The sequence below is a fragment of the Malurus melanocephalus genome, unplaced genomic scaffold, assembly GCF_030028575.1.
Source record: "Malurus melanocephalus ecotype Western Australia unplaced genomic scaffold, MMel_1.1 scaffold_53, whole genome shotgun sequence".
Classification (NCBI taxonomy): domain Eukaryota; kingdom Metazoa; phylum Chordata; class Aves; order Passeriformes; family Maluridae; genus Malurus; species Malurus melanocephalus.
Window position 1 is genome coordinate 29274 of NW_026623285.1, and position 25168 is coordinate 54441.

Below are 25168 nucleotides of genomic sequence, written 5' to 3' on the forward strand. Positions count from 1 at the left end.
CTGAAACGGTTTAGATACCAAGAATTTTTTTTTTCACTGTGAGGGCGATGAGGGACTGGAAAGGGCTGCCCAGGGAAGCTGTAGGTGTATTATCCCTGGAAGCGTTCAAGGCCAGGCTGGATGGTTCTCTGAGCAACGGCCTAGTGGATGATGCCCCTGCCCAGGGCAGGCAAGTGGGAACTGCATGATCTTTAAAATGCGTTCCAGCCCAATCCTTTCCACGKTTCTGTGACTCTGTGAGAGCCCAGGCCCCGCTCCCCGGAGGAGGAGCCGCTCCCGGCGGAGGATCCTGAGGCGGTTCGGGGGGACAGTCCGGGCCGCGCCGCCACCCCCGGGCACACCGGGCCCCGCTGACGGACAGCCGGCTGCGCCAATCAGGCGCGGGGGCGGTCCCGCCGCGGGCCAATGGCGAAGCGCCGTGCCGGAGGGGGCGGGGCGCGGACCGGCATGTGGCGGGCGCTGGCGGGGTCGCGGCGGCTCCTGCGGCCCCTCAGGACCGNGGCGGCGGCGGAGCGGCGCCAGGCGGCAGGTAGGGCCCGGCCCGGGGCCGCGCTGCAGGGGCGCCCAGCGGGACACTGAGCGAAGCGTGGCGCCTCGCCAAGGGGCTGCTCGGGACGCGTGGAATCGCGTCTGCAGCCGCGGAGGATCCTTGCGGTGCCCAGTGAGGTGGGATCGGCCTCACCTCGGCCGAGACCGCGGCCCTCGGGGTCACGGCCCCAGCGCTGTGCCACCATGGGCTCTCCAGCGCTGCTGAAACGTGAGGAGTCGGGGCTGGTGTGGAGGGAGCCCCTGGGTAGATCCCCACAGGCACAGTGTGAGGGAGCTGGTGCCGAGCTGGAGGTGTTGCTGTGCTGTGCGCTCACAATTCCCCGTTAGAGCTCCGGAAGCACGAGGGCAAATTACAGGTGTAAGCCGTGTGTGCACAGGGCTGGTTTGTGGCTGTRGCTGCTCTGTGAAGCTCCTCCAGCCTGGATCGGGCCGTGACGATCAGGGTGGCAGGGTGTGCCTAGTGATTCTGAGGCCATCCGTTCTCCAGGGAGGCTCTGGAGGCTTCACATGTGGCTACCAGGCAAATATTTAACTTCTGGAACTGCTGTGCCTGGAGGAGCTGTGGCCGCTGCTAATTCTCTAGATGTGTGAGTAGTGACCACAGCAAAAAGTTGAAAGAGTGCATGAGTCCCTGAATTGAAGGCATTCCATTTACAGAGATCYGATCCAATTTCATGTCCCCATTCATGCATATAATTGTAGCTATTGTTCTTTTGTTTGGCTTTTTCTTTATATTGGGGAATATAGAGCTTGGCTTTATGCTTATGCTCAGTCTGCATTAACGTTCACTTTATAGTGGCAGACTTGCATTGCTGACAGATTCAAATTATGCCTAAAATGTGTATACAARTTTCATCTCCCTAATTAGGACAAGTTAGAAATAAAGTTATTTCATGGTGTGAACAGAACATAGYTGCACTGACTTAGTGTTTTCTGGCTTCCTTAAACTTGAAGGACTAAAGCTTTATCTACAATATCATAATCCTCTGCAGCAGATCAGAGTAGGGAAAAAGAAGAAAACCTGGCTTTACTCATAAAAATGCAGATAAAAAATGTCTTCACACAGCATCATTCCAGGTCCATTTTTTAAATATTGATTTAATCTACTTAAGATTCTAGAACAGTTCAACACAATATATTATCACAGTGTTGAAAAGCATTGTTCTGAAATATTTTCAGCTTGTCTGTTRTTTTTAATAATGTGTATTAGAGTACTTAGGCTTAAGTCATCTCAATTGACAAGCGTCTGATGATATTGACTTTTAAATGGCAACAACAAGAAAAAGTAAGTTAGCAAAAACCAAAGTTTCATTTAGGTAACTTTGGTCTAATGATAGTGTTGTTTACTGGAAGATTGCTTAGTTCTTAGCTTTGGTAAAAATGATTTTGAAAAATCTGCAGTTCATGTTGCATTGTCAGTATCAAACCTAATTCCACAGTTAGTGACTAGCTCAGGCTGTAATTTAGTTAATTGTTATTTTTTGACTTTAAAATGGTATATYTTTGCAATTAAAAAGAAAAAAATGCCACTGTACTATTTTTTCTGTGTGCTCCAGATACTGTTCTTCCAAAGTTCAACATTGACTTGGTCGTAGCACTACTGAGGCAAGAAAATGCTAAGGACATCTGTGTCATCCAGCTATCTCCAGAAATAAAATACTGTGATTATTTTATAGTTGTGAGCGGATTTTCAACACGACATCTTCATGCAATGGCACATTACATGCTGAAAATGGTAAGACAGTTCTCGCTGTTCTCTCTGAGTTTTGAGAATGGTTTTAAATGTTGCGAAAGCAATTTCCCCGGGATTGCATGTGTAGGGGTGTACCAGGTAAGATGAAACTGGTGACATTATGTCATTTAGTCCTGAATACATCTGGCAAGTAACTGTGGGTGTTTTTCCCTTAGCAGAACTATAAAATATAGGTAATATGTTTTAGAAACAGATCTCTCTGTATGTAGAGCAGTCAGGACATCACAGCTAGGTGTCTGGAACATGAGTGATGTGAGATGGTGATGACAACCTGTGTCTACTTTTATCTTTGTCCAGCAAGCACCATTGCTATTCCCAGTCATTCAAAACAGTTTTAGCTGACTATTCTCAAACTCTAACCCTTAAAATTTCCACGTACTCAGGTATGTTGTAAGGCTGGAAAAATAGATGGCATCTTAAGAGGCACAGGATCCTTCATGAACTTCAAGCGAACTGGTAGTTAATAGTCCCCCTGCTGTGCATGTACAGGAGAGAAAAAGCAGCAGCAGCCATCCTTGCACAGAAATCCTGTGTTGTTTRCCTTTGGAAGAAAGAGAGTTGTTCAGTCTAGAAACAGAGGTCAGAATAAAATTRCAGGTAGAGCTTAGGGATGAAGTCCAAACTTCGGGAGGGAGAAAACTTCATTGCCAGAGAAGAGCCATACAACTGTTAAAAAGCACAGCGTGAGGAATATGATCAGCCCCATCTCAGTCAGTTGTCTGTACTCAGCCTGGAGTTTGCCTTCTCACCACMCATTTCCTTTCCCTTCCTGACCTGTTTTTCCTTTCACTCTTCTTCCAGTCTCATTGGTTTCAGCTCTTGRGACTTGTGGGAGGAAAGAAGAGTGGGAGAGATGGTTTAGCTTTTCAGGACCTTTCTGAGCAGGTTAGAGGTATTTCTTATGTTCTTTGCAGGAACTGATGAATCTTCACAAGCCAAAATTTTGCCTTAAGCTGCAAGTTGCATTAATGTGTTTGAGTACACTAAATCCAGGTGCTTACTATGTACTCCATTGCTTGTATAACGTGCTGGTCTTAGCAGGTTTATGTATTTCCCCTAGACCAGGAGAGATCAATGAGCACCACCTACCCTAGGAAAACATGGCTGTGCCTCATGGCTGCACCCTCTGGTGGCTGTAAAAGCAGCAATTTTGCAAGGGCAAAGCCTCTGAGACACGGTGTCCTCCTGGGCATCCTGAGAAACTGGGAAGCCTGAGCAAGTGCTYGGGAGTGGCTRAGCTGTCTCACATTGGAAGTTCTSTAGATAAAAAGTAGCTGAAGCCTAWGATGTAGAGCAGAGCAGGTGCTCCAGAGTGCTTCCAGGCCACTGGCAAGCTTTAGTACCACCCCTAAACCCTTTTGATTCACTCATAGTAAAACACAGACGTGCTCAGGTGTAGCATGAGATTCTCCTGCTTTGCTTCCAGGAACTTGTCAATGGCTAAGTCCCACACTGGGGTCTCTTTAGAGGTGGAAACTAACACTTGGTTTTATTGTAACCAGTTCCCTTTACACAGCCTCTAAAGATGAGGCTTGGAAACTTTGTAGCAGAGATCAACCTCTGCAGCCTGAAGATGGCTGATGGCTGCGCATGTAGGGCTTTTTAGCATTTTAAGCAGACTGTTGGAGTCTTTTGAAGGTACCTCACAAGCCATCTTAAAGAAAGGAAGGTAGAACTAGTTCTGAGTTAATATTTTGAAAGTTTTCCATGCTGGTTTGCAAACTAGGGTCATTACCCAGCAGCTAACATTATGTGGAATAACCAGGAAYAGCTACATTTTGTGATAATTGCATTCCCAGTGAAGTGGGACTCATTTGCCAGGCAGCGGTGCTGGTACATGTTATTTTGTAGAAGAAAGGATTGTTAGAGCTGTTTCTATCGATCCCTCTTGTAGTRGAACAAGTGGGTTATGGCCAGATCCAAAACTGACCAGCCTTCAGCCTTTGGTTGGTCACATTTCTCATGGTCTGGTCCATGTTTTTGTAGGTTCTTCTTGTACTGTTTGGGGAGAGCTGAGCATCTCAGACTGGCCACCACATGCTGCATGAGGAACTACTCAATTTCCTTAGCTGAGTGTGTGCAGTCCTGCATTGAGCTGCCCCCTCCCCTTTCCCACAGTGGTTCCCAGGTGGAAACCAGGTGCTGCTCGTGCTGTCCCCCAGCTTGCAGTGAGTGTTGAGCCCTCAAGAGACAAAAGGCTGGTTTGAATGCCTTCCTCATGGCAGGGGATGAAACCTGTTTTCACCCCACTCCCTTCCATCTGAGAAGAGAATGATCTCAGCTTCTCCATTTCTGCATCCTTAACCTGCCTGTAAACCACCAGTGAAAGGAATCACAAATCAAACCTGGTGGTGGTGGCAGCTGTAGGGGCCCASTAACTGGAAAACTACTGTAAGCAGTTGTATTTAGTATTCATCTTGATGGGATATACCTACGAAATTCTCAGACAACTGTATGGGAATCCAGAGTGTTAGGATTTCAGATTTGATACTAAATCCCGTTGAGAAGTCTGTACTTATTTTCCAGTACTGCAAGTGTATATTAGCCTTTTTCTTTTGTGAAGACCCSAGAGCCAGCATGAAGTAATCTAACCCCTTTAAGCTTTGAAACAACTGAGCAAAATCAAGCCTCTCTTTTAAGTTTGAATGCTTTTAAATAAAYGCAAAAGACTTAGTTTTCTGCCATTCCTTTTTTTCTTAGTACAAGCATCTCAAAGAAGAAAGTGGTCCTCATACTCAGATTGAAGGAAAAGAGACAGATGACTGGCTGTGCATTGATTTTGGTAAATATTTGTGAATCTGACAGAAATAAAGTTCTGCATGAGTTCTTTGTTGACAGAAGCATCTCACCATGAATCCTGGTTGCTGTGGGAAGTTCACAACATTCTGCTATGTGGGAGTTCCAATTGTTGCTTGAACTCATTGAGATATTAAATGATTTTCCATAAATATTTTTGGCACTGAGACAAAAGCAGTAACTACTTTTCAGTGGCTAAAACAAGTCCTGTTAATATATAAATTGAAGATAATAGTGGRGAAAAGATGCTGCTTCAGTCAATTTTTTCAGGGTTCTATAATCAATGTTTGGGTAAATGTGGGATCATTGTATACTGCCAAGTGAACTACTGAACATACTTTTTCACATCCAAATCATACCATGACATGGGGTAAAACCTGTCCTAAGAAATTGAGTTTAATTCTGCAAGTGTGAAACTACACAAGTATAAAAGACTGCATTCAAAAAACATTTCTCCTTCACTACTAGCTTTAGAATCTCACCCCCTAACTTGGTGTTCTGACCTAAAAGAGTGCATGGACGAGTGAGGAGATCTGCAGCCACTGAAATTAAGCCTTGGTTACTTAACTATAATAATTATTGACAGTAATAACTGAAAATCAATTGGAATTCATGGGCAAAATGACAAAAAAGTCCATTACATGAACACTGGGATTAACATTCTGTACTGTTTGCACAGAATTAATGAAACCAGAAAAACTTAGTACATCCAAGTTTGGACCTTTTTCATTGTAAAAGCCACCTGAGAAATGTAAGCAATATACCTTGGAAAAATTAAGTGGCTTCAGCTGAATGTTGTTGGCAATACAAAAGCTGAAAATCCATCTGGGACACTCAGCTCACTTTGTGGGACTCGTTCAAGTAAAGTTCCTTTTGACTTTCTTCTTCCCATAGAAGTCATATTTCTCTGGTAAGGAGGCTTGTGATAGTGTCTCATTTTAAAGTAATGTGCCTCATATCTTGTTACTGTAGCCTTGGAGTGCTTTGAAGGACTGACCAGTTTTTAATACTGCTTGAGAACTGGAAGCAGCAGCTTAAGAGGAGACCTCTATCAGCTGACATGCTGCATCTAGCCAGAAAGGGGGTGAAAGAGTTGTATCTAGCCAGAAAGGGGGTGGAAGACTTGAACTTTGCTCAGCTGAAGGTGTAGTGGTGCTTTACAGTTCCCATAAATTTATTGTGACTTTCTGTTCTATGCAGGTAATATAGTGGTGCATTTCATGCTGCCAGAGACACGACAAGTTTATGAGTTGGAGAAGCTGTGGACTCTTGGTCCCTACGATGACCAGCTAGCACAGATGACTGCACAGTCCCTGCCAAAAGACTTTATATTTGGATTGACTCCTAACAGCAGTGATGATCTCGAGACAAGAACTTAAAGCAGCTACTGCATGGAAAGAGAATGAGTGTGCCTGAGTCATGCAGTCTTGGGAACTGACTGAGTAGTCAGTACCATTGATCAGTACAAAACASTGTTTTTATTGAACGTGCCTAGGTAGAGCTCTGAACAAGCTTAAATGAGCAGGATCRTGGAATCWTTAAGATTGGGAAAAACCCTTAAGATAAAGAGTCCAACGAGGAAATGTCAAAGATGGACTCCTATCAGAGCTTCCCAGGGGAGCGACTGTCTTAGTGGAGTTTGCAGTGAGAAGAGTGGGGCAAAGACAGCTGTTTAAGCTGGAGCTCATGCTCAGCCTCTAGAGTAATTGTTTTTCTAATATCTTTGAAAGACACCCTGTAGTGGCAGTGCAAAACAGATGGGAGTGCTGCAAGGAAAAACTGAAACAGTACAGTTGAGATGACGCTTCTTGTGTTAAGCCATTTGCTTCTGGTCACAATAAAGCAAATCATGGTCTGAAGGGAGGCAGAAAACAGACTGGTGTTACTGAGAACATAAAAGCCAAGAGCAGCAGTGACAAATAAATATGCTTTGAGTTATCAGAACAGTAAATCAGTTTTCCAGCCAAGGCAAATCTGGTTTTGATAATAAAAAAAAGCCCCAAACTGAAGCACTTCAATTGTTTTCATGTTAAAGCATTCAGCTCATTCTGCATGTGCAGTTGGCTCCTCTCCTCATTTTTCTCTCACCTAGTTCCTGAAAAGGGACACTGAGACAACACACTACGGCAGTGAAAACCTTCAACTCTGAAGTGGGAAAAATTGTTCTATAGGAAGCTCTTGGTCACTGAGCAATATGTGCTGCTCATGGGTTGTTCAGTACTTTCAGAAGTCAAAGTCCAATGTGTTCTTAGCATGACTGATGCATGGTCTGATAACCAGTTAGAAGAGCTTTGACGTGGTAACAAAACTTGTCTGTGTAAGACAAGATGCTTTTCTCCACCACAGGACAGGGGTTTGATCACTGGATTAGGGTCTCCCAAAGAAGTTTGCTCTTCCATTTGTCAGAAAGCAGAAAYAGGAGATCCTGAGGATAATCACCTTTTTCTCCTGGTAGCCCCACAAATAACTGCAAGCCCTGTCTGCTGCAGCTGCTGTTTGTAATGCTCAAAGTGAACCTGGTTTTTGTGCCTGTGGCTGTATTGTTTGGGAGGACGGGTGTGGTGTGTATGTGTGTGTGTGTGTTTAAAACCCAAACAAGCCAAAACCCAACTTCTSCATTTCCCATGTCCTGTTTTTTTGCTGTGTCTAAGTTCTGTTCTTTCAGGAATGACTGCCCCCAAGTTCACCTGCTCTTTGATACAAGGCAGCAGATAGTTCTGCAGTTAAGCAAAGGGTGTTTTTTAAGTGTAGTTAAAACCATCCAAATAAAACATCTTTGCCCACAAAACAAATATTTTGATGGGGAATCTAAATGCAGAGAAAGATTTTCGAAATGTTTCATGATACTTCTTGAATGTAATCACGTGGGAAAAAGATAACCTTGGCTGTCTTACAGCCTGATGGGTTCTAAATCAGGCATTTCCTCCTAGGAAAGGGATGTGTAGGAGTATCTTTGACTCATTCCCTGAAACATTTGCCTTTTRCTGCTGCTGTGGATCAGTAATATGGGATGAATAGAGGTAGGTTCAGCAAATGTTACACAATTATGTGAACCCATATTTAGTAACCAGAACCACAGACAGTACTCTGAAAGAGCAGTAACAAAAGGAATACACAGAGGAGTAAGAGAGGGAAAAGCTTCTGTGTGAGCAGGCTAGGACCCTTGGAGGTGAAAAGGAGTAATAGTCTGTAAGACAGGACAAAAAAATGAAAATAACAGAGGAGATAAAACCCAGTAATATAAACAAGTAARACTGACTTAACTGCCAAAGCATGATGTGAAAATGAGTTCTATGAACATCCACTGCTTGCTATTAAACAATCAGAACTGCCAACCCAGAGAAAGAACTTGATCCTAATCCATGTAACAGAATCATTTCTAATCTGCWGATCTACTGTGATCCCCCAACCACATTTACCTGCCAGCCTTGCTGGACTGTGGTCTGATACTCCTAGAAGCTGGAATTAACCAAGAAATTCTGGAAGGTCAATATTGTGCAACATGAAACCCCTTTTGGAAAGGAAGTATTTGGGAATGATTGCAATTAGATAGATCAGATGATTTCTGAGTAAAATAAAAATAGCAATCAACTTGTGCAATGAGTTTGTAGATTCTGCATTCAGTCCTGGACAGGTTGGCTCTGTGAAAGATCCCTTGAGATGAACAGGAGATACCACCAAGTGAAACTTTTGTCATCATTTCACCGATTACCTGCACTGCATCAGAGTAACTTCATTTTCCAGCAGTGTTTGTGTCCAGCACTTGAGCCAACATCTCTGTTGCAGCCCAGCTTGAGTGATTTCTCATCAGTTTTTCATGTTTGTTTAAGAATCCTACACTCTAGTGCCAYATCATGCCCAGGCTGTCTTGCACAGCACACATGCTCCATTTAATGGAAACTGATAAAAAGAGCGCATGCCTTGGAAATTGCAGTTCAAGAATAAAAGCTCTGGAAGATTAGAAGCAAATAAAAATGTCATGATTAAGCAAGTGCTTAAAACAGTCAAGGGTTGAGCTGTCTCAAATGCAGCAGCAGTGCAGAGCAAGGCTTGGCTTTTTATGTTGCTCTAATGACAGGGTGCTGGTTCTGAGARTAAAGCTCAATATTGACATGGAGAAATGAACTTAGGGTACCCTGTGAAATGTGATACTGTATGCAGYGCCTTTAACAGACATTTCTTCAATTTCCTCTTTCTGCTGGTTGGTCCCAGGGAAGGAGCTGTGAAGATAAGTAGRAAGGGGCACAAGTTTGGAAAACAAATTGGGTTTTCCAGTTGTCTTTGAAAAGATACAGAACTGTGTAATTCATGATGCTCCTTTATTCCCCACCCCCTCCCACTCATGTGAAAGCATTCAGTTAAACATCTGGTCTCATTTCTACTCCAAATAATGTTAATAAGGATCTAAACGGAGAGGTGATACCACCTCACTGGCAAGTGGTGTTTTTAGTGATCGTRTTTGGGATGAGACAGAGGTTGCCAGCACATTTGTTTGCCACTGTGACTGGTTCTGCCTATCCAAGCTTCTAGGACTGYGTTTATTACAAAGCTTCCATCATTCCAAGCCCACCCCAGTAAAGACTGGGTTAAAAACGTGCCCTCCCCTGCTCCTCCCCCCTAAAAACATTACATTTTCTGATCTCCGTGTTTACCCTGGATCAGGACTGTTGGGTCCACATCTCTGCCACAGCAAATCAGCCTGAGTGAAGGGTGCAAGACAAACCACCCCASACTGTATGGCATTGTTATATGGGAAGGAGAGGTGAATTACAAGCCACAGAAGTCCCTGCTTGTTTTGGGAAGTACAAATATAACCTGGCTGTCCTAGCAGCTATGGAACACTTTAGGTTACTATTCTTCCTTATCCAGTTATTATGGGCAGAAAACCAGCTTGATCAAAGCACTGCAAATATCAGGACAGTCTGTCCCTATGCCTCATTGATTGAAAAAAACACCACACAACTTTATCTGATGATAGGAGTTAAACTCTTTATTCCATTCAGAGGCATCTGGCAAGTAGAGCTGCATTGGGGGGCACATTACAGATGAAAAATGATCCATACTTTGTGGATATTGAAATCATTTACAGTATTTACTTTCTAGCTATTCCCAAATACTCCAAATTACCAAGTCTCAATTGAAAAGAAAAACATGAGATACCATATTAAGTCTAGAAATTTAAGAGAGATGACAGTATTTAAATCAGCAGATGTAAATGCAGCGCCTATCTGTAAAGGAATTTTTAATGGAAAATAACAAAGTCAAATCCTTCTCAAATGTTAAGAAAGGAACGTCCAACTGACTTAAGCCTCAACAAAAATTAAAATGCTATGTACTTTTCATACTTCAGTAATTTTAAATTCATTGTAAGAAAAAAAATTATCCTAAAGGCTAGATGAAGGTCACTGTCAAAAAAGGAAAAGAAACTCATTTTTCTTTGCTAAAACTACAACATAAGTTTGTGGTTTTTAAACCAATTAGTAAAGAAGAGATGCAGGAAAAACACTTCAGACCATTTTCAAAATTASCTAACCTGTACAACAATGATCTTTGGGAAAATTATCTAGTCTATGTAGTAATGCCTCTATTTCAACATGAACCTAAGAGGTAGATAACAAAATGATGAAACAAATGTTTTTGCTCGCTGTGCCCCTCAAATCAGTGCAGCATGGTGATTCTGATCATCTCATGCACAAAAAAACATCACAAAAAAAGGTTCAGAGGTAATAGCATGGCTCTGTCGACCACACACACACAGGCGCGCACGCGCACACACACACACACAGCAGTCTTTATGCACCATGTGTTGCCACATTTTTTTTTCTTAAACTGAGGTAGACTGAAGTTTATTGTAGAAACTTGAATGTGTCACTATTACCACAATCATCATTCAAATTACATTTGGAAATTAAAAAATTTGGTAACTTTCCTGTTATCCCTGCCTTTTGACATTTTTTTGTTCACCTCTAATGGTTGGTTGCAGAACGTGCATAAATCCTGCTGCATCTATTATAAGCCAGGCTAGAGAGGTTGTTGTTTTGTTTGTTTTTTTTTTTTTTCTTGTAATCGTTTTCAAAACCTTCAAAGTGGCTTAGTGTGGCCCATAACAGCGGCTGGATATGTAAACTTAGCCTTTCATTATCTTTCAATGTGATCAAACACTGTTTGACCTTCCCCCATCGTGGTAACTGAAAGCAGTATGATGTGATCTGCAGACAGCAGAGACCCTCCTGGCCTCAAATATGCTCCAGCAGATCAAGTGTTCTATCAAACTGAAGATGAAGCTTGCTCTTTGAACAAAATGGCAAAGTCCAAATGGGCTGCAAATGGTTAAATGTAGCATTATTAGGTAGTGATGGTCAAAGGCACAAAGGGTTCATGCATTCAATCAAGTAGCACAAAAAAAAAATTCAGCCTCTTGCAGCCTTCTAAATTTTTCCCCCAACCCCAGCCTCTTGCCATCACTTCCTTGTCCTGTTCCCAAAAAAGTACCGTCACAAACTTTTTCATCCCATCTTAAAAGAAAACTAAACGGCATTGCTGCTATCAGAATGTTGGCATCATTCACTATCTTTTGAACATTCACTGAATTTTTTTTTTTAAACAAATGATGGTGTTGAAGCCCTCAGGAAATCTGAGGCTGTGTTTTTTTTACCCACCTTACTCCCATCAGCCAGCAGCTAGAAGTGCTCTACTATATTTTTCCCCGATAAGTCTGTAGTACTCCTGGCTGGTGGCTGATCAAATTTTAATTTTTTTTAAAAAAATAAAATGCTCAAGAACTATTAGCTTTATAAAGTATACAAAATACCAAAAAAAAAAGCAAAAAAGGAACAATTTCTCATTGAGGTACTAAATGCCTGAGGTAGTTTAGTAAAATGCATATTTATCTTTTTATGCCCTGGCCAACACCATTCAACACTTCCCTTAGGTTATTCATGGCAGTGTTATGTAAAAATGCAACCAAATTCATTTCAAAAAATGCCACTTGTTTCAACATTGGGACTAACACTTAAACTCTTGTCAATACCCTTGCTCTAACCCTAACCCACCCGCAATCCCACCCTCCAAATGTGTTTCTTCTTTTACAAATGGACCTATAAGAGCAATGCCTTTTCTTTTTTTTTTTGTTGGTTTTTTCTTTTCTTTTCTATTTTTTTTTTTAACCAGTGAACTCAGAAGAGAAAGCTTCATTAAACCAAGTTCTAAAATTGTTGGGGAATAATAAGAACAATAAAAAAGACTAACGAGTTTATGTTAAATTGTGAGAATAGAACAAAAGGGAAGTGAAGGGGTCCTTATTTTAAAGCTGGGTTTCAAAAGTTTGAGAGAGCCTAAAGAATACATTCTCAGAGACAGCGTTCAACGGTTGCCTGGTCCTCGAACAGGTGATTGGCTTGGTGGATCTTCTGCATAAAACTTCAACAGGTGCTCACCACCCGTCTCTCTGTCGCACAGTCTGTCTTTGGTCTGGCATCTGTCTCTGATGGGCCATTTCCTAAACCTTTATTTCCGTCTTGGCTGAGGCTGTCCGCTTTGCAATGTTTTTTGCTGTTGCTGCTGCCTTCTTACCTGAGCCAGTATTTCCTGAATTTTTCTCTGAGCAAGCTGAAGGACACAAAGAAAAAGAAACAACCCATCATGATGCCATGCTGCACTGACTGCTGTTTACAACCACTGAGAGATGCTACCAGGATTGAGAAAATCTGGAATGACTGCATTCCTARTATTGGCAAAATTACTTGTTAATTAACATACATTTAGTATTAATTGTGATGTACAACCTAAATTTTAATTTTTCTTCTTTTCTGCTTACTACAACTATTTGCATGGTCAGTTGTCACATCTGTAATATAGAAAGCMTGAGAATATGTTGAGATGATTGAAGCTACAGACATTCATTTTACTCCTCTAGAAATACCAATGTTTCATAAGAACCACTGTTTAGTAAGGAGTGTACAAACTTTTTACACACTAGGGTAATCCAGAAGGTCAGACTTTCAGGACTTTCCAGCCCTCCCATCTCCTTTCTGGACTACAAGTCTCCTGTAGCAAAGTATCAAAAGAAGTGAGTCTGATTTAAATGAAGGAAGGAACCTTGTGATCCTTTTCTTTATGATATGAAATCAACAGATTGGGCAATGTGGACAAATTACATATCTTGGTGCAGTTTTTCTAGATACTATGGTATGGCTCGTGTGTCTGTTCCTTTTGAATTGCAGCCCAATCACAACTTGGGTTTTCTTATACTTTGAAAGTTTTAGCAGTGTCAGAGCCTGTATAAATTGACAGAAAAATTTAAGGTGACTGTTTTGCATATGCAAATGTACAGTTGTTATAAACTCTCTCACAGGCATGAGGAAAGTTTATTGCAGCAAGAGAACCAGAGAAGCCTGGCAAGTAGTGCTTTTTGTATCCTGAGCAAAAGTCTTCCATCTCTTGGCTCCTACACATRGTTATAAAAGGAAGACCCTAGAAACATCAAGAAACACAGAAAATCATTGCAGTCCTCCTACCTGGCATGCATAGAAATGACCAGTTATTTTCACAACCACCTGATCATTTTCATCAGGTGTCTGGTCACGAGGGACTACAACTTCTGCACTTGTCAAGTTTTGAAGCTCATTTACCTATAAGCAGATAGCAGAAGTTAGAAAACTTTAAACTAACAAATACTTGCAACCACCAACCCTCAAAGATACCGACCACAAAAATTATCCCCTGAGTTACATTTTTAAAATCCCCTCACTAACAGAAAGCATCTTTATGCAGCAGTGTGCATTCTGCAAGATGAGCCTCTTGTGTCTCTTAACATAAATTAACACCAGGTCCTCTGRGTTTGCAGAAGTGTTTTAAAGACCAAATACAACACACAGAAGGTGTTAAATGCACGACTTTAAAAAAGCAAATGGATGCCACAGTATTTACAGTTGAGTYTAAAAGTGTAAGGTCAGAAAAATCATATAGGGAAGAAAAATGGCAGAGTATTTATATACTTTTCCTTCAAAAACATCCACAAGATGGAGAACTTTAAATTTTTTTCAGCAGCTCATCAGGCTTCYATAGTGTTAAGTAGAGGTAATGTTAGTCTTTGTCTTATTTACACCAATTTTACTTTAGAAATGCATATCATTGTGTAATTAATATTTTAGATGAACAGCTTCTCAGACATACTTGTCCTTAAACCTCTTACCTCTGCAAGCAAAGGAAGAGGCCTCATTTCCTCCTGACACTTAACCCCTAAAGACCCTGTTGCACTCAGGATGGACACCCAAGGCTGAATCATGTCTTTGCAAACATCATCTAGCTCCTGATTTAACACCATATGAAAATACTGGGGCACCAGCACCTTTTGAGGGCTGAATAATCTCAGTGATGTCATTTTATACAACAAACTGAGCCTAAAAAAATACCATCAATTTAACTGAAAAATAGATACACTTTTTTGTAATATTGAGGTCTGAACATGTCTTAAATTCCTACCACTTCTTTAGAAATGCAATAAATCACTCTACGATTGGCTTCAACTCCACAGTAGAAGAAAAGAAAGCTTAACAAGTACAGCTGAGCAAATAGTTCCTGCTTTAATGTAACATCAAAAAATTGGTTTAGCTAAAAGTTTAAGCTTTATGTATACATACCAAAATACAAAACATAACCAAGCAACACTAAGAGTTGTATTTCAGCTACTTACTGTTTTGCCTCCTTTACCAATAACTCTACCAGCAGCATAGGATGGCACTTTTATATGAGCCTCAAGTTTCACTTCTTCTTTAGGTCCAAAGAAATTTTCCTCTTTAAGTTTTCCATAGATTCTCCCTTGAGCCTGCAAAATTGCTTTCAGTTAGAGAATGTTCTGCTTGGAATCTAGTTAACGTCAAGAAATTCCACAGAAAGGAGAACTCTTAGTATACAAYCCTGATAAAGTGTTTTCCCTAATAAATACACTATTTTTCTAAAAGAAGTCTTTGTACCAAAYTAGGAAGTACCACTGTCCAGCTTTAAACATTGCTTGATGAACCAGGGAACCACACAGCAATTGAACAGGGATCATTATTATTCTGCTTTTCAGTAGAAATACTGCTTTTAAAAGAAACTATTGAATTTCTGTAGAGGTAAAGGGTGGTGGAAAGAAGAACTGTCTGGCTGAAGTTTTTTATTACACCCAGAAGCACAAAATGCAATYAATTAACTCAGAAACCCATTCTTTTAAGGATGCTAAACTAAAAAAGCCACAACACTCCCAACAAGTAATGGATAAAGACTCCAATTGGAGCAAACAGCTTGCTTTTACAATCCATTACAACACATTGTTTAAAAATAAATAAATCTGAACTTGGTCAATTTTCCAAAGTGAAGAATCAAAGTGCTCMGATCTAAATAGTACCATGGGAACAGTTTTATTCCCGTGCACAGAGTTACTTTTCTTGGGAAACATACAAATGCCAGGTAGCAAGAAGAATGTCAACTGAGAGTAAGGTTGTGAATTTGCTGATTTTTAAACTCATTTATTTCCTTACTCACAGCCGTTCATCAGTGAATTATCGAGAAATGGTAACCATCTTCTACTCTGGGGAAGAAACCTGAGGACAAGCCTTTGCCTATATGAAAAGTTGGGATAAGGGATACACTCATATTTCCTTGGCATGCTACTCCTTGAGGATAAGTCCTGAGATCTGAAGAAAAGAAAGAATAGCCAGGATCTGGCCTTGTGCTGACCCCAGACCATAAGAGTACCCCATATGTGAAACAGCACATGTGGCCAAGCACATATGCACACGGGAAATATCAAGGAGACAGAGCTTCAAAGCCTTGCTTTGCCTTCAACAGCWTCTCAAATGTATATGGTAACTGAGCAACAATCCCAAATGCATCTAGTTTGTTATTACCACTGCAGAATACCTGCCCTGATACTTTTCTAAAAATCCTAAAGACATTAATGAAACTGATACCCCTGAAGTTTGTGCACTTCCTTCTTACAAAACACCCTGAAGCAAAAATAAAGTAAAAAATGGAAACAAGCAAGGTGATGATTTCAGGATATAAAGTCTCAAGTGACTTTCTACCTTCTCCAGGCCTCACCTGTGATGATGCCGTGCTGCTGCACTGAGCTGCCTGCATCACTCCAAGCATGGACAACTCCTTTTGGGGTAACTAGATTTATTACCTGACATTTAAGGCAGAAGGCCACTCTGTAACTTAATTTGAGCACAGATGGGATAATCAGGTTGAGTATCACCTTGTAGTTGTAGGGGAAATACAATTAGAAATCTTGCATTTAYCCGTAGAGCTACCCAAAAAGCGTTTTCCATTTGGCACAAAACAGCAGCCTGGGAAGACTCAATTCCCTCTTGTCAGTTTTGTTATTTCAATTAGGCACACAAAACTGATGCACATATTAAGACAGATTAAAAGACTCAATTCAAAGGTGCTTGTAGATAGAAGGGAAATTTAGGAAYAATGGCCACATTTTTATGCTAGGTTGATTCCTACTTACATGAAACACCCACCAGTTTTCAGGTGACCAGAATRTGGCCTCTAATAGYACCCTATGTCTCATATTCCTAYRAGACACCTTTCAGCAAAGRGAAARCAAAACTCAAGTGTTTACTAGAATTCTGAATRAAGYRTGCTTGGAACCAAGAGTTTTGTTYTCARTATTGTSCCTTAYGGTCYAAAGGCCRCTACATACTGAGAAGTTTTTGTATGCTGTACCTTGAACTGAGCTTCTGGRGGTCCAGTGATGATAACCATTCTCAGCTTAGCATCTGGTCCTTCAGCAGGGGCAATCTGGAATGGATAAACATAGCTATTGGTAGCTGTCTTTTGAAGGAATAGTTTAAAGCCACCTCCTCCCCAYTGCAGTCTCACATTCTGTTCAGGAGTGAAAAATTATTCGTTACAGCAGCAGCATCACACTTCAGTCATGATGGGTTTGTTCTCTTTAAAGTGCATTAATTAGCTGCCATGAAATATGGGGAAACTGGCTAAACCACCATAAGCAAATTTACTTCTGAAAACTAAAGACACAGCTACTCATCCACATATGGCAGAATCCCACATGGCATTTTCATGTGGCTAGGAGTGATGTAAGACATGTAGCCTTCAAAAAGACAGATCTGGTTAATAAACTGAGGTTCTCATCCCTACCCACTAGCTTGAATAGTCTTTCTAACAAGTTTTTTCATTAGCAAAAGCTTGTGTCCGTTCCCCTGAGAACAGAGGATCACTTTACTGTTGTAACTAATCGGATCCAAAACATTCCTCTATACCGAACAATGTGTGACCCAAATAAAAATTAAACTCCACCAGAGCTGAGACAGAGATGCCTGTAGGGTCTTCAGCAGTTCATGTCACCACAACAGTAAGATTTCTGTGGGTGTTGTTCTCAGACTCCAGTGGCATTGAATAATTCAAACTAGCCTCTGACATTCCAAATGACTCTTTTGTTTATCACAACTGACATTTCCATTGTTGCRTCTAGTATTACATAGCTGCTGTTGAATGAGCAATATATTAAACACTACAGAATTTCATCTCAGCTGTTGGCATAGGGATGCTATTCATATTTAACAGCTGTATTTTATTTCAGACAAATTACCAGTCACCAGGCATCATTTTCACTAAAGAATTTTGCTAAGGAAAGTTTGTAACATTATTCATATTGTATCCTAAGATGGAGAAGGCATCACATACCAGTTATCTGGTTTGCACATCTATTTTTCATTATTTATGAATTCCAATTGGATATATCTAAAAATACACATTAATTTTACAGCAGTACATTTATATGACATGACRTTGTGGTAGGAGCAAGCACAGACTAAATCCATTCATTCTTTGGAACAGTATTTTACAGGGGCAAAATTTCAGGGCATGTTTAGAGGCAGCTGACTGAACCAAGCTCAGCCTGACAATTGTCATTCGAATAAAGTGGACACTGTAGTTTGTCTCCCAGTCACCTCTTGTTTTCTTAATGAACACCAGCATCTTCATTAAAATTTTAGGAAAAATATTTCCCATCAAGCCTTCATTACATTTTATATGTGTTTAAATGTTCTGGGATATATCTCGCTTTGCTTTTATCTTAGAATATCTTGTTCTTAGAAGCTGAGGTGAAACATGCCTGAGGGCTGCAAAAGAAACATAGGCCAACTAACATCTCAATGTCTGAAGGGGTAAACTAAGAGAATTCTGTGTTAATTTTGTCTGTCTGCCTCTGGAAAAATAATTATATACATACAAATAATATACAAGTGGTGAATTTAACTTCTGGTTAGGAATGTAAAGTTGTTTAATCTCAGGAAACAGCCTATCTTCTATATGCCAAGCCACAAACTGACAACTTTATACACCCAAACCCCATAAGGTTCATCTTTCATCAGGAAGGGCTGCTCTGGAAAGAACTTGTAACCAAGGAAATGACAATGGTTCACAGCCATTGGTCCCAGCAGCATAGTACAAGGTGGGCAACAGACAACTGAAATCTCTGCCTGGCTCTTCTGCTAAATAATTGACTCTGCTGTAGCCCCACACTGCATTGCCAAGCAGTGACCCCCAGCACTGGGACACAACCTGAGCTCAGCAACAGCCACCGCGCCTCTGAGGTGACAGCCTGGACACTGCACCCTCATACAGAGCCCCAGTTCCTCTGCAGTTGAGTCTTACTTCATGGCTGATGAGTTTCACCAGATCTACAAAGCTCAGCATGAGCACAAACAAGATGCGTGAGGATGTAAAATGCTTTCAGCTGTAAMAAGCTACAGCAAAACTCAAGCATTATGCACAGACTGACTTCCTCCACAAAGTATGGTGACTGCAGTTTGGCAAGTTGAAAGTTACTCAGGCAGCACTCCCCTCAGCTCTCAGCTAAAAGCACAGATTCCTTGGTTCACAATTTATTACTTCACTCCAAAGTTATGGCAGAGGGCAGGTGGTCAACAAGAGGGAAGTTCAGAAGTTTTGAATAATTTACCAGCTGCCATATTTAATACTTTCACACAGAAGCAAGAGTGATGCTTCACAATGTTCTGCCAGATTACAGGTGAAGTTGCATTATTTTAATAGTTAAGCACACATGCAACTTCTAATTTAGCAAGCTTACCCTGTATCTGCACAGTTTTGTTAAGATTTAATTTAATTTTGTTTAAAAGTTTCTTTACTTTATTCCTGCTGAAGGAACAAAAGACCAGAGCTTCAGAACACTTTTATCTGAATTTAAATTAATACAGAAATGTTACATGCATGGGGTAGAGGAGTGCCAGCAAGTAGAGGAAGCCTGAGGCCACTGTTAGCCAGATGCATGAGAAACACTGGAAACTCCCTTTCCACTAAACTCTCTTCCAAGGACCAACTGAAGAACTAGTTTGGACGGGTTCTTGGAAGTCCAGGTTGTTTCACATTTCTCTGCCTAGATAATCAGGGGTCTCTGATTATTTTGCATCCTTAGATTAACATCTTCCCAGCCAAGCCCAGCCTCACTGGCTTCACCAAGCTCAACTCAGCATAGCCAGCTCCTGCCCTGTGCCCCAAACTTTCGGCAGAACCCTGCCACAGCACTCACTAAACACACCCCTCTGAAAGAAAAATAAAGAGGGCTGAGAAGAACACATTTGTTTYATCTGTGCAATGAAATGTCCATCTAACAGCATGACAAAGCTAAATGCTGTACTTTAAACTCACTCTTCTTTAAACTTTTTTTTTTTTTAATTTAGGCCAAAACATTATTATTAGAGTAAAAACAGCAGAAAATGTTATTTGCAAGAAAAGAATGCTCGAGCATCTAGAGAAGATACTCATGATTACAGCAGCACTAGTGGCCAAAAGCCAAGGCCTTTCTATGACTGCAACTGATACCAGCCTCTGTACACAGCCAAGAAAGATTTTACCAAATTGACTAAAAGTCAAGCACCAAATTGACTGAAACTCAAGCTTCTATTAGAGGTCARCCTCTGGAAAACATCTTGTTCTTAGCTACACTGAGGTGGTCAATACACAAACAGCTGGATGCCAAACCTGCTAACAAGGTAAACRTGCTGTTTATCAGGTAAACTGACTGACCCCAGGAGCTTGGAGCACATGGGTGAAGTTACAACACAAACAATTCAAAGTGGAGCCATTTGAGTTTGACATCCCAGACCGATCCACCTGGAACAGTGCAAGGGCAGCTACAAGAATAGGAAGCTTCAACTGTGCTGCTGTGTTTAGAAGGGGAATTTACCCCACCAATTTTYRCTTTACCTAAAGCAGGAGAAAGCCTTTAAGCACTGCATCATTAAGGCACAAGCCTGTTTCTAAGACCACCAAAGTAGTTTTCTATGCAGCTTATATTTCACACCTCAGGAGACGTTTGAAAACATGCTTCTAATTATCTTGTCTCGAGGAAGATTAAAAGATGATTTATAAACAAATGTACCATTTATCACATCACATTCTAAGCAGGGAGTGGGGGAGGATGTTCACGAAAGCATGGCTTGTGCAAACTTGCTGAAGGTGTCACGTAGAATAGGCAGAAAGTTATAGTTGGTGTAATAATACCTTAATAGATGCGCCTGCAAAACGAGAAAGTTGTTTGATGTGCTGTCCCTGCTTGCCAATAATAGCTCCAACTGCCAAGGCTGGGATAAACAGGTGAACAGTCTCAGACTCGGGCTGTTGCTGTGGGGAAGAAGGAAAAATGCAGTGAATGTTTTTGAACATTATGAATCAGACTGACAGGAAAATGGGTACGGAACAGGCATGCATGGAAATGAGGGGGAAATCTTATTTCCCCCTGTGATGTCTGAATATTTAGGGTCTGGCTTCTTTCTGGGAATCACAAAATGCACAGAACATGAAAACCAGTTTGAGCCAAAAGAGGATTCTTTCATCTTATATAAAATACTCACAATTTTAATGTTTAGTGCTTTAAAAACAATTGAAGTGTTGCTTCTTTGCAAGGCTTTCACTCTTACCTGTTGCTGTCTGGATTCTCTTCTGCATGCAAAACCCTGCAGGTGAAGCTACTACAAGCGGAGGGGCTACAGCCTGAGCAGGWAAACACTTTCTAGTTTCCTAGTCATATTTTTAATTTTAGATTGTGCTGAGAGCAGTACAAAAAGCCTCAGAGTTACCTATATGCTACAATTTCCTTTGTGTGGGAGTGATCTGGAATGATAGCCAGCTTGAAATCTGCCAGTGATTCCTCCTGTGTARCATTATGCAACAGTTGGAGCCTTGGCAGGAGTCCTCACGCAGCCTGGTAAATTAAACACYGTGTTTCTTAAAAGTGAGAGGACCCCAGCGTTGCACCCATTGGATACCAGGCATCTCTGCATCTTCCCGTGGCTTTCAAGCAGACTCCCCAGCTGGAGAGCATGACATAATACTGGAGATCCTGTCGATGAGCTGCATAGCCATGACCAAACAGCAGGGCTGCATATGGCACAGCAAGCCATAACTATTTTACCAGCCTCAGAGGAGCCTGTCGCAGATGAACAGAGCACCACCGAGTGCACACTGCTCTGTTGCACCATTGATCCATCCTCTGCCGTCAGAGCTGCCTCTCAAAAGCATTTCACACCAGCCTGTCTTTGAACTAGGAGCTCTTTAAGACACTACACCTCTCCTTCCAAAGCTTTTCTACTTCTGKGCAACCCTCTTACATATTTTCAAAWTTTGTTTTGCTYGTCCTCAATAAGGCAAAGCCAATGAGCCCTTTCCATGCAGAGATGTTTTGAGACATTGCAGACATCTGCATCCTTGCTTTCTCAGCATCCCCCAGGCAGACCAGCACCGAGCACCAGCAAGCAAGGTCCTCGTGGGAACAGCCATGCTCATTTAGCTTTACTCACTTGTATATTTTGGTAGGGATACAGACTCACAGAAGCTCACCAAAGCAGCTTTTTTCTATAATCTTTTCAGAAAAAAAACCACCCCACACACTGCTATATGCAACACAAAGCAAAAAAAAAGCAGATGCAATCCTGAAAACACTGTCCCCACTTTTTAAAAAAATTTCAGTAACTTCTTTCAAGGAGAAGCAAAGTCCCACTGCATTAACCATAAACAAATCAGAACAAAAAGCTCGTTTCCAAGTTTTACCACTTCATTTTCAGTAAACACAAGTCAACTGTAACCTCGGGGAATACAAATTCCAGGCACAGCTCCATGTACCAGGTGAAGAAACCCCAAAATAGGACACTGGGAACAGAAACACTTTAGGTGATTGCAACAGTTGCAGAGCTTACCCTGTGTTTTCACACATCCAAGGCATTAGGATTCACAGGCATTTCATGCTGGTTTAACCCCACCTGGATGCAAACCCTCCACACCCAGCCTTCCCACATCCCTGTGGGCTTTGAGGCCAGCAGGATTGCAGACCCAGCTGATTTGTAAGGCAGGCAGTGAGTCCCTGACCCAAATGACCAGAGCCCCACAGATGGGGCAGTCTGGGACCAAGGGAGGAAGCAACAGCAATTAGGGAATGGGAAAAGGTRGAAGCATCCCTTTTAATCTACCTACAGATCGGTTTCAAGTAATCCCAAAACTATGCCCTAAAACTACATGTTTCTAATGAAAGATACCAGTCACTTCAATGTATATATTAAACCACTTTCCAGAAGATTACTCATATTCCCCTTTYATTATTACTAACATCCTGACTGTTGTCATAGTAAGTCCTTTTACATGTTCACTGGGAATCCAGCAGGATTTCAAGTAATATGGAAATGCTACTGTAAGGTACTCACTTGATCTTTCCACTTCAGAAAAATGTTTCTAAATGGTTACAAGTTCATGAATCATTTGGGTTTTTCCAGTTCTGCTGCAAGGACCCATTGCACTGGGTGCAGAGGCAACCCCTCACTCCAATCCTGACAGCTTAAGCCCCCCKTTTCTTGCTCCTCTTCTTCACCCCAGTTATCCACACATGCTCCAGCTCCTGCAAAAGTCACTGCTGAAGCTTTCCCTTTCACATGCTTCTCCAGTCACCCTGTTMCAACTAATTTATACAACACTACTGCAAATCAAACAGGTAACTTGACTTGGTTTTCAAGAATTTACACATCTTCTGCCTAAACCCATCTCCAGGCACATTTCTGTGCCATAGACCCAAATCAAACTTCATTATTTTTGTTTGCATATATTTCCTGCCTTCCCTCTGTTGCCCATCTGCCTGCCGAGCAGTTTTCCCCTCTTCTTCCTAAAGCTTGATTTTGAGCCACTTTCTTGGCTAGATTCAATTCACCACTGAAATTCCTTTCTGCTGCCTCACCCTTAAACACAAAACATGGGCAGCAAAAGCAACAGCAGACAGTAGAGGTACATGTGCCTTTCTAACTGTACAGTCAGCTCACTGTAGCACCCTACTCCCATCCCTCCTCATAGTTTTGGTTTTTTGATACATTTCAACTTCTTTTTTCCTAAAGGGCTTTCTAAAAWTTTTTTCTTATGTGAGTGACTTGGGTTAACACTAAACTTGCATTTTGGTGTAATAGTGGTACATATGTTTAATGAACAATGGAGAATCTATAAATTTTTAACTATTCACTAACTATATTAGAATTTTTTAAATTCTTGTCTGGAGTAGCACATCGACATATAGATATAACAAAATTCATCTCCAGTATAACATCATGCAAGATTTATGTTACTCATGCTGATTTTTAACCACTCAAAAACCATTCTACTCTTTCTTTTTCTCTTCTGGCAGAAATCAAGTCTAACTAAGTCTTTTCAGAGTATCACAACACCAAGTTCAAATTACTATCTGTCCATCTGCTTACCCACCATAATTTTTAAATCCTTTTGTATTTACTGGAAGACTATCCTCCAAAAGAAAAARCATCAAAACATAATGCAATGACTACACCACCCATCAATCTTACAGATGCTTCTGGGGATCTCAGGATGGAAGAAAATCAGCTATAATTTAATCTTACCCATGCCATGCCACATAAGTCACAGAGCTTTCCAGGAACTCCTAACATGAGTTATATCAGAAATAGATTCCTAGATCTTAAACATATGTTAGAAGAACTAAATTTAGGGAACTGATTTCCTACTCTGTGAAATCTGAGCTTTGGTGTTCACTCCCATAAAGGCAAGTTTGGTTCAACATATACTTACAATTTAAAAGCTAAAATATGTATGTGTATATATTTTTGACAAGAGTATTGTCTCCTGGATAATTTTTTTCCTCTTCCCCATTCCATTTAGTTTTTCTCCACATAAGAAAATATTTTATTCTTAGTCGGCCTAACTCTGAAAACTGACAGGAAGGCAGAAAGAAAATCTTTTAAATTAGCAGCCTAGGTTCACCAAGATGTGTAGTCCATACATCTACCCTAAATTGTGAGTAATCCTCTCCAGTATCTGTGATGCACAAACCACCTCTTGTACCCCAGCAACATTTGCAGTACGAGCTCATGGCTAGTCCACCCTAAAAGAGAAGTTTGTCTTGAGTAGCTGTGGCACACAGACACCACTGAGACATTCACTTAGATGGAGAATATAGGTTGTTTTGGGGGTTTTTCRGGTTTTTTCCAGGGGCTTTGTGTTTCAGGAAAAGAGTTCCAGAAAACAAGATTTCTKAGATACAAGAAACAGATTCTTCAAAAGCATGGTGACCAGAAACAATTAATTCAGTTCATAARCAGCTGAAAATATTTGCTTTGTTTCTGCAAAAATCAGGCTGCTTTAGTCAGAAAACAGGCTTGATAAGGAATTTTTGTCTATATCTAGCATATTTAACTAATGAAAACAGTTTTAAATGCTGGTTTTGTTCATTAATTGGATTCCAATYTCCATCCAAATGTTGCCTGATGAAAATCAGAAGTTAAAATTAATCAAGCAAATAAGAAAAGCACTATGCATCATTTTTAAAAAGAAAATGAAAAAAAAAATACATTACCCAAAGCAAATGGCAAACTGCATACTTGTGTAAATATAAAGACATATTCACTGTTATTAGAGGGTAGCTGTGGTTGTACAGACCACTGTAAGGCTTTCAGAAAGTACACATGTAAAAATTTGATAAGTCAACTTAAATCAGATTTCCTGCTTGCTCATTTAAATCRTGATTGAAAATGA

General features: G+C 40.9%; 2 protein-coding genes across 2 annotated transcripts in view; one reads left to right on the forward strand and one right to left on the reverse strand.

The window, feature by feature from the left end:
* Positions 1-405: 405 nt before the first annotated feature.
* MALSU1 (mitochondrial assembly of ribosomal large subunit 1) lies at positions 406-7107 on the forward strand. The gene is made up of 4 exons (XM_057365434.1): positions 406-529; positions 2106-2284; positions 5003-5084; positions 6299-7107. Exons 1-4 carry the CDS (start codon positions 406-408, stop codon positions 6475-6477), a joined length of 564 nt encoding a protein of 187 aa, XP_057221417.1. The 3' UTR covers positions 6478-7107.
* A 2964-nt stretch (positions 7108-10071) lies between these two features.
* Positions 10072-25168, reverse strand: part of IGF2BP3 (insulin like growth factor 2 mRNA binding protein 3) — a 111158-nt gene continuing 96061 nt past the window's right edge. The window contains exons 11-15 of the mRNA XM_057365447.1: positions 20636-20755; positions 16814-16888; positions 14793-14924; positions 13615-13728; positions 10072-12706 (exon numbers count right to left, since the gene is read on the reverse strand). Coding sequence (XP_057221430.1) covers positions 12605-12706; positions 13615-13728; positions 14793-14924; positions 16814-16888; positions 20636-20755 — 543 coding nt within the window. The 3' untranslated portion in view covers positions 10072-12604. The remainder of the gene's footprint in view (positions 12707-13614; positions 13729-14792; positions 14925-16813; positions 16889-20635; positions 20756-25168) is intronic.